The sequence below is a fragment of the Haemorhous mexicanus genome, chromosome 3, assembly GCF_027477595.1.
Source record: "Haemorhous mexicanus isolate bHaeMex1 chromosome 3, bHaeMex1.pri, whole genome shotgun sequence".
NCBI classification, from domain to species: Eukaryota; Metazoa; Chordata; class Aves; order Passeriformes; family Fringillidae; genus Haemorhous; species Haemorhous mexicanus.
Window position 1 is genome coordinate 42,387,398 of NC_082343.1, and position 13,420 is coordinate 42,400,817.

The window sequence follows — 13,420 nt, forward strand, 5'->3', positions numbered from 1 at the left end:
ATAATTCTTCTTCTTCAGTAATATCTTGGTAAAATTAAAAAACAAAAACAAAAACAAAAACAAAAACAAAACAGAACTGGAAATAATATTTTGGCTTTATTTACTTTCAGATGCTTAACTTGATAAGAGATCTTCCTCGTTGTTTTATTTTGTGTATACTGAAGCACAGTAATATCCAACAGGTTTAAAATGTTTCCATGGTTATATAATACAAAATAAGACTTCATATGTGAATTTTATATTCAAACAAATTTGGTGACTTTTGATTTTAAAGCATATTAGGTCATCCACGAATAGGAGGCCTTTAAAGCATCAGGCTGTTTAGGAACAAGTGGTGGACAGCTTTGGAGAACTTCTCTTCTTGGCATATTCTTATGATAATTCAACTATAGAAGATAATTTACAACTCTGCTGGTTCTATACCAGAGACCTTATGTGATGGAATTTATATCACTTTTCCTTTTAGACATTTAAACCACATGTCATTCTAGAAAAACGAGGACAGAGGTCCAACAAAGGAGTGATTTATTTTCAGTTAAAACACTAGCTACATTAAAACCACATGTTATTAAGTACTGTATAACCAAACCATGCTCAGAAGAATGCTTACGACACCAAAGCTTGCTTAAAATGACTCTTTTTTTTTTTTCCCCAAAAAAAAAATCTTTGGCAGTGCACACATTAACAGATTTTACCTGAGCTGCACAGTACCTTGGCTATACTTCTCCCTTGGAGAAAAAAAAACCTATTCAAGTACCATAGTACAAATTAATTCAGTTCCTTGTTATTTTTCTTTCTCATATTTCTGGATGCTTGAATTTCTCTGTCCCTTTAAGTTATCATTTCATCTCTGTAAGTACCCCTCCTGAAACAGCATAATACAATTAATGATGCTAAGACTGAAACATAGTTTTTCAAAGTGAAACTATTTGTATTTGGGGCATATTAGCAGCATGAACTCTCATAGTGCTCCTTTGAGAAGAGTAAAGGAACACACAGAACTAGTGCACATGAATCCAAGATTAGGAGGGAAATAGGAAGAATAGAATTAAGGGGCCCCAGTTTTGTTTTCAGAATGCAGATGCTGAGGACAAGTTTCTGTCCTCATTATGCTACACTTCCACACCAGATTGCCTAGGACTTGAAGAGATTTTTTAATGCTGATGTTGCCAAGTGAGTTATCCAAAGCTCAGTGGGAGTGACAAGTGAAGGATTTACCCTGTAAAAAGAAACTTCTGCCATTCCACTGAGTTTCCAAGGTGGTTCTGTGAATGTGTGTCTGGATCATAGTGGCACAGAGAGGGTGCTTGCAGGAATTCAGCTGGCTCACCTGTGTGCTCCTAGGAATGCAAACCTCTGTCAAGTGCTGTTGATTCACTCTGCATGTTCTGTTTAATTTGCACCTTGCATGGATTAGAAAGGCTGTTCCCATGCTTTTGAAGAACTGCACAGGCATTAATGAATGACCACAACACCACTGTCTCACAGGTTATCACTGGACAGTTTTAGCCTTAAAATGGGATTAACCACTTTCTGTCAGACAGTCTTTAAACCAAACAGGGATCAGAAGCAGCAAATTTCTCTGCTCGTATGTTTGAAATCATTCTAATTCAGATGTTACAGTCGCATCTTGAAGTCATTAATACTACCTTAAGCTTGCCTGTTATTCTCATTTTTCCTGAAATCGCTTAGCTCAAGCAGTTTCTGAAGTTCTGATTCTGCATCAGCAACTTGTGAAAATTTGTAGTGTAAAAGGTACAACATCTTATGCTTGTGTCTTTTATAAGCTCATGGCTGCATAGCTGACATAAAGTATATGTAGTAGACAGTATAGTTTGTTAGACAATAGAAACTCCACCGAATTAAAGCTAGAATAGAAACTCCACCGAATTAAAGCTGGCTGGTTTGCTGTTTGGTCTCTTGGATGGAGACCTATACCAAGTAACAAAGGAGATGGTGCAAGAGACCTCACAGTGGACAAAAAGGACCGTGTGATAGACTTGATGTCCTATGCTTAAATCATAAACTGTCACATTAAATTTTAGTGTAATATGAATCCTTCATGTCCAAAATGAGTATTTAATCACCTTCCCAATAAGTTCCTGCACTGTACAATATATATATTTTTTTATTTTACCAGCCTGGTGGTGACATCTGTTGGCACAGCTGAAGTTGTTTCCTAGCTGCAGTAAGTAGGAAGTACTTGGCAGCTGTGTTCCTGCTGCCTCCTTTGCCTTTCCTGAAGCACTAGAAAGCAGTTGTTGCCACCATCTCTGAAAGAATATTATGGTGTGCAGTGTGGCAGCTATTGCTGTGTTGCATTGAGAGGAAAAGCTCTGTTTGGGTTTCTACTCTTTGGTGGCATTTGGAACAGAAAGTTTGTCTGTCCAGGCATCTCTCAATTTCATTTCCCAGTTATGGATTATTGTCCAGAAATTATTATCCTGCATTGTTTTTCTTTCCCTAAAAATAATGCAAGTTGATCGTACATTTTCACTTGCTAAAATTCTGATTCTCTTTGCACAAGTCTCAGGGTTGTCTTTTTCATAATAGAGATGATCACCTATCCTTTTTTCATGTTGCATCATCATTACCTCTTCTCTTTCTCCAGATGTTTCCAGATGTGTGGCTGAGAGGAAGTACACCCAAGAACAAGCTCGCAAAGAATTTCAACAAGTGTTCATCCCAGAATGCAACGATGATGGCACATATAGTCAGGTTGAAAATTTTTCATTCAGTGTCTTGCATGACTGGAAGGTCAGAGTATGTGTGTTTGAAAAGGCGGAAGAAGAGACAAATGTAATGAAGGGAAATGTCATTTCAAAATTATATGTAATTTGTACCAACACGTCAAAAAAAAAAAAAAAAAGAAGGAGAATCTGTGTTATGTGTTGAGTCCTTGTTCTCTTTTTCACAGTTGGCCAGCAAAAGAGCCAAACATTTCCACTGTTCGTGTAATACACTCCCTGTTCTTCTAGGATGAGGCAGCTGAATCATTCTTGTAGCCCCCTGAATACTCATCAGATGGTAAAATACTTGGAATTTGTGATCTGTTCCTGATTTGAACCAGAAATCTTGCAACTGGAATCCATATCTTAACTGCTAAATCATGAATCATACAGAATCCTTCTTTATTCTCTGCTGAATTTCTTCACAAGCATGTGGTCTGAGACTAATTTACTTAGATAATGGAATTCAGAAGCAACACAGTTAGAAGCTTATCCTGAGATATATATTCTAATCATGATCCCCTTCTGTCCCCTCTGTACTGCATTTTGATCCTGGAGTTGTGCAGAAGACAACTTTTCTTTTTTTAAGCGTGATGAGGCAAGTGATATTGGCCCTTAGAAAATACAATGCAATTGGTTTTTAAGAGGAATTCCAAGAGTTTCCTTTCTGACAGCTTGGGATATGAATAATGCTGGCAGAAGCACTCTGTCCTGCTCCTTCAGTGGGTGGAACAATATGTTCTCTATGTGGGAAAAAACTCAGGATTGCTTGTTTCAGGAACAGTTTATGTGTCCCTTGAGGAACTTCCTTGCGAGGTTTTTATAACACCTGCACCTCACTCGTCTAAGGGTGTAAACAATCACACAGTTCAATAGTTTTCTCTTCCATTTGATTCTGAAGGACCTGCCACACTTAGCTGGACATATGCTTTATGCTAAAAAATCATATCTAGGACTGAGATGGGGCCATTGTGGTTTATTGTTTCAGGTTTTGTCGATACAGTTTGCTGGATAAGTTTCAGTACTCACGTGCCATGAATGCTGTGGGATAGCAGGCATGTGTCTGACAAGCTGCACATGGTTCTTGTTGTTTCTGACAGGTTCAGTGCCATAGTTACACTGGATACTGCTGGTGTGTCACTCCCAATGGCCGTCCTATCAGTGGTACTGCTGTGGCCCACAAAACTCCCCGCTGCCCAGGTAAATCTTGTTTGTCTGGCTAGGTTACAATGGTATGTCATGAACAGCAGTTTATCTGTGGCATCTGATTAGACTTAAGCAAAAGGAGTTTTCACTAGAAGGGTGGTTCAACCCAGAAACAGGTGGTGGTGGAAGCTGTGGATGCCCCATCCTTGGGGTCTGGTAAAATTCAGCTGGATGAGGCTCTGAGAAAGTTGGTCTAGCTTTTCATGTGGCCATGCATGAAGTCTGAGGTCACTGCCACCTTGAGCCTTCCCGTGATTCTGGCATCCATCTACTTTATTTGTACATTAATCTAGCTATTAAAGGTTTTCTGCAGTGGTCATTTATACCGTATTTATGTGTACTCATATAAAACCAGGTGACCAAATTGCTGTTATAGCACTTTGTGTTATAAACTCTCTTGCACAAAAACTCATTGCAAAAACATTTCAGAGGGATTTGCATTTTCTGATAATTCAATATTTAGAGTACAGGAAAAAACGTAGTGGGAGTGCCCATTTGTAACATAGCACAATGAAAGAACTCCCACAGCACATTCCACAAATGACCAAATCCAGAGGAGAAATAATAAAATAAAAGCATTAAGAGCAAAATGAAAAAATTGCCTGCAGAAATTAACTGGCAAATCGAACTCACTGCCTTGCAGGCTGCCTTTTGTCTTTCATCAGGACAATTAACAGGTTCTGTTTTTCAGGGGTTTGCTTCTGACCCTATTTCATTAACACTTATGATAAATACAAATCCCAAGTGTATGAGTCGTTGTTAGAATCGCTGTTCATGCCCCTTGAGGTTGAGAGAATTGTACAGAAATAGCTCTACAAATATTTGCACACTCTATCTATTGTATAACTGTTTGTGCTGCAGCACCATTCTCTGTCAGAAAGTGGAATAAATAGCTTTAAAAAGCCAATCCTGTAATGTGAACAAAGCTGAAAAAGAAAGTGAATCAGGGAATTTACCTGTCCTGGTCTACTTCAATCATTCAAGCACAACATTGATGTCTTTAATAAATAGATGGAGGAAGGAAGAGACCACTGCAGAAGTTTCAGCAAAGTTAATAGAAAGTTATTTTTATTTTTAAGGTCTTTCTAGTTAAAATAACTTGCAGAATTTTTCCACATCTTGCCTGCAGGTGAACTTTATCCAGAAATAATAATCTTCAGAATATTCCTTTTAATCCAGTCTGAAAAGTCACTGTGAAACAAGACTCAATTGTGAAATGTAACATAAAATATTTAGAAAAATTAAATAGAGGAAAATGTGCATTCATTTTAGTGTTATTATCATTTATGTCTGATCTGCATCTTCAGAAGACACATGGATGTTTCTTCTTTAGTTGTGGATGTGCCATCCCTGGAAATGTTCAAGGCTGGGTTGGATAGGGTCTGAGCAGCCTGGTCTAGTGGATAGTATCTCTGCCTGTGGCATGGGGTTTGGAATGAGATAAACTTTAAATTCTCTTGCAAACCATTCTGTGATTCTCTGATGCTGTGGTTAGGACAGCACTTTACTGCTTCAGTGTAATTTTGAGTAGAGATGTTTTTACATGTCCATAGCCAGGGCTTCACTGAGAGTGTACCTTTGTTTCTTTCTCTGCAAAATCCATTTTTATGTCCTCCCTGCCTGTCCTTTCACTGACATCAGTGAAAAAAGGGTTATTCTCATGCTGAAAGTTCAATAAATAATTGTTTGTCAGGTGTCTTATGGCACTATTGTGACTCAAAATGTTGAATTATTTGCTATATTTTCACTTTTTCTATTGGAACTGGTATTGCTGAGGAGCAACTGCAGTGTAATTCCCAGAAAATTAATCAATTAATTTGAGAATTATTCTATATCACTACAGGAACCTAACCCTAGCTCCTCTCAAAGGTATATTCATGTGCCTAGCAGATAAACTGCCAGACTGCTTCAGCTCATTTTTGGAGGGGTGGGAAGCGAAATTATTTTTACAGAAATGCTAAGGTGAAGGTCATAATAGCATTCCAATTGAATTTAGTAGCTCAGAGATAAATAAACTGCTCCGCGGCACAGGTAAGTATTCAGAGTCTGATTTTGATCCATGGAAAGATTTTGGGTAATTTTTCAGTTGTTATGAGACCCTGCAGGATTATCTCTGCACATTTCATCCCCTGCTTCTATCAGTGTTCTCATGTTTTACTATTCATCACTTCTCCTTTGTCCCTCAGGAAAGAAGTCCAGCCACAGCAGAGTTTGGAAGTAAGACTTGAAATGCTAGGGGATTTTACAGTGGTATTGGCTAAGGAATCAGTTTTGAAAGATCTGGAGGAACCTTCTCATTCAAAGAGAAGGCAGCTACAGATTTTCTCAGGAAGTTATGTGGTATAATAAAGCAAAACTTAGTTCGTTTATTGCAAAATGAAAGTCTCACGCACAACTGCATCTTTCTCCCATTTCCCAGCATATATTCAAAATTGCCATCTGTTTAGGATAACAGAATTGGGGTTTTTTTTCCTCACAAGAGTGTTGATGTTTTCCAGATCACTATTGATTCCCTTTTGTACTTTTTTATTTTGTTCAACTATGTGCAGGAATTATAACCCAGACTTCAGTGGGTCAACTGATGTTGAATGGATATATTCCTGTTTCAACTAGTATTACAGAGATACCATTTTTGCCACTGTTGTCCCTTGTTAGCCTTGTGTCTTGCTAGCCTTGATGCAGGAATTGCCTTGCTATTTCTGATATACAGGCAGATCTGCAGTAGTGGCATCCTGACACCAGCATGTTTCTTTATTCTCACTGCTTCTTTGTATTCTGCAGGCTGGATGCTGTAGGTATTTCAAAGACATTTATACAAATTTCTAAGTTTGCCTGTACCATAACTTTTTCTCCCAAGATCACTTTTGCCACCTTTTTCCTTTAGAGAAAAATTTGTACAGAAAATTAAGATGCTTTTCTAATGATTTTCTTACAGGTAATGTGCTACCATGGAATGTATGAAATTTTTTTGCTTTAATGAAAATATTCAGTTAATTTTCAGTTCTATTTTAGTTCTTCAGCAACTTCAGATAAGGTTCAAATACATTTCTAATCAACTGTGCTGTTCTGAAATTATAGGATAATTTCTTGCCTTTCATTTTCTCCCAGTGGAACTACCTTTGATGAATGCCCAGAAATAAGAAAGAAGAATATGGCAGTCTGGAAGAACTTGAATTTCAATAGAGGAAATATAGAGCAGAATTTAGGATGGGCAGTTAGGAGTTTGGTTCAGCAATTTCAACCCCTATCCATGCTTCCCATTTACTGTGTGATACTGGATATGCAAAACAACCTCTACATTTCCCTAACTGTTAAGGTTGGTTAGCTAAACAACATGGTGTTTCCTAAAGTTATCTCAGTGTCCCATATCTATTTTTTATGTATCAACAACAGTTGCCTGAGCCATTTTTTGCTCATTGACTTGGTCTTGTTGCTTTTATTTAAGTTGCCTTTTGTGCAAGAGACATAAGATATGGAAGGATGAAGATCACAAGCAGCATTAAAAAATGTGTGACTTTCCAACTGTTTTATGTAAACCTTTGATTTAATTACTATTTCTTTACCCAAAAGAGGCTCTTCTTCCATCCTTTTCAGTTTTTCCCACATCAACATTGGGTACTGCTAAGACACACATGATAAATCTCAAAATGCTGTTCCACTCCATGAAAACAGTCTTCACTATTGCAAGAGCAATGGTGAGAGGGACAGTAAATCACACACATTCCCATGATGGCATTAAAAAGAAAGCTCCTTAAAAATGATTAATGTCTCCCAGTACTTTCACTAAAGAGCACCAGACATAAAAAAAGGACATTTTTACAACTCTCCATCTCTGTTATCAGCACTGCAGGGAACTACAGAAATTCCATAGGCAGGGAGTCCTGAGAAATGGGGCAGAAGTTGAGAAGCAGGTGTTACATTATCATTGGAAGATACAGTCTTTGCCTGTTGTAGGGGGTTTACGCGCTATTAAATAGACTGGGCTCCTGCCAGTGGGATTGTAGAGGTATGGAGACATATTTTATTCTTCTGTGAAGTAGTTTTACTCCCTTTTGAGTAAGATGGCATGATCATCTTTTATGGCCAAAATACAAGTTACTACCTTTAGAAATTCCAAACTCTTCCAGTAGAGTCCTGTGATCAAATAATATGATTTGGGAAGGCAATGAACTTTTAAAGTTTGCATTAAATTGTTTTCATTAGCTGGAGAAAAATATCCATCCTTGAATCATCTAGGTATTTAGTCCTCATATGTAGCTCTTTGTGTATACATACAGTCAGACACAACCATAGGTGAGATAGGAATAATAGGGGGAGTTTACCTTTCCTGATATCTGCATTCAGTGATTATATATCAAATATTCTCTAGTAAGAGATCAGAAATAATTACCTAAACTAATTAACAATAGGCTTTCACCTTTTTTTTAATAGCCCAGTTCATATGATCAGAATGATAGGGAATGGATATGCTAAAATCAAAACCCACAAAACTCACATCACATTCCCTGGAAGATTTATTGTGCCTCAGATGCTGTTAGAGTGAAATTGGATAGAATTGTGGGGTGTGCCATAAACTAAGGCATGAGTATGTCTGCCTTAAAAAAAAAAAGATCAGAATCATAAATAGATAGATGGCTAAGCAAGTGTACAAGCTTGAACAATGCTAAATTCTCCCTGTTGATGTAGTGCTGCTGAACCTAATATCCCTCCTTATCCTCTGTCATTCCATAAAGATATTTATTGTTTGCTTACAGTGTACTGAAAATTTGGAAGCCAGTTGCATTGCCTAACTTTTAGATAAGTTATAAGCTGGTTTTGTTTCCTGCCTAGCTAAAAATGTGGGGATTCATCTTGATATTGAAGACACAATTTCCTAAAACCTTGCAAATGCAACTTCCTATCATCACTTCAGCTAGAAGTGCTTCTACCTTAAATATATTCAGGAAATGGTAGAAAAAAGATGCAAGCTCAATAACTCACCTCAAATTTGGAGACAACAAGAAGTTTATGCTGCATAAATTGAAAATTTCTGGTGGAACTATATGAAGGGCACAGGTTTTCTTTTATAGGAAATTCTATGAATATTATTATTGACTTCTTAAGACTATTAAAAAAAGTAATGTTAGCCCAGGAAACTTAATTTTCATAAAATCCATCTAATTTCTTACTGAAGCTAGATTCAGTATGATTATGTTAGTTTTTATTACTAGTTAATGCCATTCCCCTCCTCCATCCATTTTCCTAATTTTTTCATGAAAATTTAGGGTAAAAAAAATAAAATTTGATTCTCCCAGACTTTAGTCATTCTCACCGTTTCTCATATAGATGAAGTAATGTGAATGCATCTGGAAAGATTTTTCTGCTTTTAGTTTAAGATGTGTGATATTATATAAACTCCACCAATGTGTTAAATTACTTATGTATAAACCGAGTTCAATTTGTACTAATAGTTCTAATGTACATAGAGAGACAACCCTGGTGCCAAGCTGGAGCAGAGTGAGTATCAGTAGCAGTTCATCACACACATTCCCCCTGCTGAGACATCATTTCTACTCACAAATGAAAAGCCTGTTTAAAATGCTTGTGTGACTGAGAGTTGGGCCTAAAGTATCTGGGTTTGCAAGGAAATTATAATTATAAGTCTGTGAACCAAAATGAAATTCAGAAACTACAGAGTTAATAGTAGCTGGATGAAATTTGAGGAAAGATTGGATCACTAGTATTTGGTGCAATTAGAAAAGCCTGTAATTTTGTGTGTAGTACTTCCGAACACTGGAACACTTTATTTGAGTTCGAGCTGAGCCTTTTATCAAATGCAAGCTAAGCACCAAAAACTTAGATCTTCTGGCTTCAGCATAAATACAAAATCTGCCTCCTTTTCAGAGTGAACAGCATGGATTAGTACTGGAGCCCATTTAGAACAAGCTATCCTAAACAACCTTGGATATAATTCCTACAGTGATAGTGACTTTCTTTTTCTTGCCTCAGTTAATACTGATGCATCACTGACTTTATTCAGTTTCTGGTGACTCAAACATTGCATAGTGAAAATAGATTAAAATAAACTATTGCCATAAAAGGAAACAAATCTAAACAAGAGCATTTTCATATGAATATATAGAGCTGTAATTTGGATATATAAAGCTGTATTAAGAGCTGAATCCATCAGAAGGTTACTATCTTGGCTGCAATGCCATCTATTCTTTTATGGAGCCTTTAAAATCATCAGGGCTGATTTGTAATGTAAGGCATCTCCCCTCTGGCAAACTCCTTGTCTAAACTTCCTGCTGAAGTAACCATCAGCTCGGCATGGTAAGCAAGGCCTGTGATTTAGTGGGTTCTCTTGTTTAAATTGTCCTTTTAGAACACAAATAATGTGCTGCCAGGTTTGGGTTTCCTTTACTTTTTTTTTTAAACACAGTGATCATAGTTATTCCAATAACTTAACAAATTAAGAAAATTAAGGCAGCTAAATTATTTCGCACACCTACAAGCATCTTTCAGATGTGTCAGATGAATGTTTTTTTTGTATTTTTCTTTTAATTATAGTAGGTGTGTGTAAGAAGAGACTATATTGTAAGAATGGAAAGACTTCATGTTTTAAAGATTTGATCACTCCACGTAGCTCTTCAGAGAGAAAAATACCACTTTTAAAGGTGGTTTTCAATGCAGCAGACAGATAAATTGTTAAAAAATGTCTTGTAATTAGAATCATAAAAATAGGAATGGCACATAAGCAAGAAATAAGGAAGGATTTCTATTTTAAACCTGAAGGATAAGTGCCCCCTTGAAAAACTACTAAGAAAATTAGTGGATTCTCCATTACTTGATGGCTTGAAAGCAGGGCTGGATTCTGTGTTGGATTGGAGTACAGGCTGGTAGAATAAGCTGTGAAAACCCATCTCTTGAAATCTTCTTGCCTCCCTTCTCAGCTCTGCTGTCTCTTCTCCCAAGGGCTGCAGCTCTGGGGATGAGCTGTGAGCCAGCTCAGGCTCAGAATAAGGCTCTGTGCTCCCCCCAGGACACAAACGCTTTGCTACACCAGCACAGGGCTTCCACAAGGTTTTGTGTGAGGCCTTTAAAGCAGGAAAGGACTGGTTTTAATCTGAGCCAGGCCTGGCCTAGAGGCTGAAAAAGCCCCTCAGAGCATCTGAGGTGTGAGGGCAAAACTGAGCAGAGGGAGAGAGCTGCCCTGCAGGAGGGACAACAAGGGAGTGGTTCTGGGGTGATGCTCTTTCCTGCAGAACCTGTCCTTGCTGGGGCAGTGGGGAAGGGAAAGGGTCATCCTGCAGCACATGAGCATGTTCTTGGACTTGTGTCTGTGTAGTGTTTAATGCTGCCTCTTTCTCAGGACTTGTGGTGGCCAAAAGTTGGAGTGTGGCAGTGTAGGGATTGTGCACGAATGCAGAGGTCAGGCAAAGCTGAAACCTTTGGTTTGCAAAGGAAGAATTTGCTGATATTTATTGCTGTAATATACAAAAATGAATCATTACAGCAGAACTGTGTTTCTTAGGTGGCATATTAAAAGTGAAAATAATATTTTTCTGATTAATTCCTTTTTCCAATTGTAGGTTCAGTGAGTGAGAAGCTGCCACAACGAGAAGGAGCAGGCAAAACAGGTAAATATCTTAGTTGGCCTTTAAATAGAAGCTAAAATATCTGTGGGAGACACTACTGTGGTTTTCCATTATTTAAATTATCAATATAAATTTATGATATATTGTAGCTGCATATGTAATATATATGCATGCATGTTATCAATTTTGTATTCGCATTGCAGATATTTAGTAAACTTAAAAGTATAAATAGATATATGTGAATGTATGCATAGACACTATATTTTTCTAGTCTTAGTCCTATAGACTTTGCCATTCAGTGCTGTTTGGACAGCAACTTTCCTTCTCAATTCTATACTCTGAAATATTTTCCCATACTTTTTGCTTCTTCTGGAGGACAGATTATTCTGTCTGTTTGATAAAGACAACATTCTGCAGTCCCAAAATCTTGGGAACTGGAGTTCTCACTTTATTTCCATAGCAATCAGTGCTTGAGTCATCTTGGACCCAGCACTTGTCTTTGTATTGGGATTAATTCATCTGATGGCTTATATTTATGGCCAGAAGTTTGTTGTTGTTTGATATAGGTCATGATGTATATCTTTTTGGCAGAGCAAAATCTGATGTGAATCTGACATAGCTCGCAGACTAAAATGAATGAGATGTCTATGCTCTAAACAAAATTAAAGTTTACACTCTCCAAACACTTGAAAGAATTTTAGATTCAGCTGAAAACAACATACTGAATATTTCCATCAGTTACACTTCATAAATTAATTTTAAAGTAGTTACCCATTTTTGTTCTAATGTTAATGCCTCTCTGTTTGGTGCATGGTAAATATAACTGAATTTTTTTTACAGGAGCTTTTGCAGCATTGCAAAAAACCTAACATTTAAATAAACTATAGTGCTGTTAGGCTGAAAGAATCAGTACTTCTTTAAGGCTAATAATCACAAGGTACTGAAAAATTGGTCCTTCATGTATTTCCAGACAAATTGCAGGTTCCACTAACCTTAGGTTGCCATTTTCTTCAGGTCTGGACTTTCATTTTCAGCTTTGAATGGAATGAACTATTCCATGTAGAAAACTTGACTGGTATTCTTTATTTTTGTTTGTGGCTGTGATGGCTGAACTACTGAACCCTGGATGAAGAGTCATAGAACAAGGAAATGAACACAGTTTATCAAATCTCCCTTCTTACCACTTATATTTGTGTCTTAAGTGACATGGTTGCATTTTACTCATGCCTGGTTTTTGTTCACCAGCACAAGCCTGCAGCATTAAAGGCTTCTGACCTGGTTCCCTGGTGGTCCCTGCCTCTTCTCAAACGTGGCTATCTTCCTCTCCTCACCCTTCTTCCAGCTGGATACTGCCTTATGCTTTAAATAAAGTAGTGTTGTCAGAGACATCCCAAATTCCTTAGGGACTCCCACAGCGTAGGGACCAGGATCATGCATCTATCTGAGTTAAGGAGCTGTGCTTCAGCTTCACAGCCAGTGTAGTAAAACATATTTTGTAGCTCGGCTTGCAGGGGCGCAGTAGTATTTTTTGCAACAACCAGAACGCTCTCTGCTCCTTTCCTCCACATGTTCCTGTGGAATTACCAGGGGTGTCTGCTCATATTGTAGCCCAGCAAGCTTAGGCTGGTTCACAGTGTTCTCAGTGCTCCAGAGGATGCGCTTCAGACCTTCAAGGTGTGGCCTTGAGCACTCTCCTCAAGAAACAACACAGACTTAAATTGAGACAGTCTCCTCTTCCAAGATATCTCAGAGATATGGAGCTGGTGAGCCAAATCTGTTGTACTTGTGCACCTTTCTTTCTCTGGGTATTGCAATACTGAAAGAAAACTTCCAGCTGCAGATATTGGAGACCAGGGGCTTTGTTAGCATGTTTGTAAATTTAAACATTAAACTAAACAGAAATGAAGC

The 13,420-nt window shown here is 37.7% G+C and overlaps 1 protein-coding gene across 6 annotated transcripts in view; it reads left to right on the plus strand.

Moving 5' to 3' along the window:
- The window catches only part of SMOC2 (SPARC related modular calcium binding 2), a 140,770-nt gene that overhangs the window by 55,356 nt on the left and 71,994 nt on the right, over positions 1 to 13,420 (plus strand). For all 6 annotated transcript variants that reach the window (XR_009485766.1, XR_009485765.1, XM_059841526.1 and 3 more), the window contains exons 3-5: positions 2,612 to 2,718; positions 3,830 to 3,929; positions 11,507 to 11,554. Coding sequence is in view for 4 of the 6 variants with exons in the window: in XM_059841526.1 (XP_059697509.1) it covers positions 2,612 to 2,718; positions 3,830 to 3,929; positions 11,507 to 11,554 (255 nt within the window). In the remaining 2 variants the exon portion in view is untranslated. The remainder of the gene's footprint in view (positions 1 to 2,611; positions 2,719 to 3,829; positions 3,930 to 11,506; positions 11,555 to 13,420) is intronic.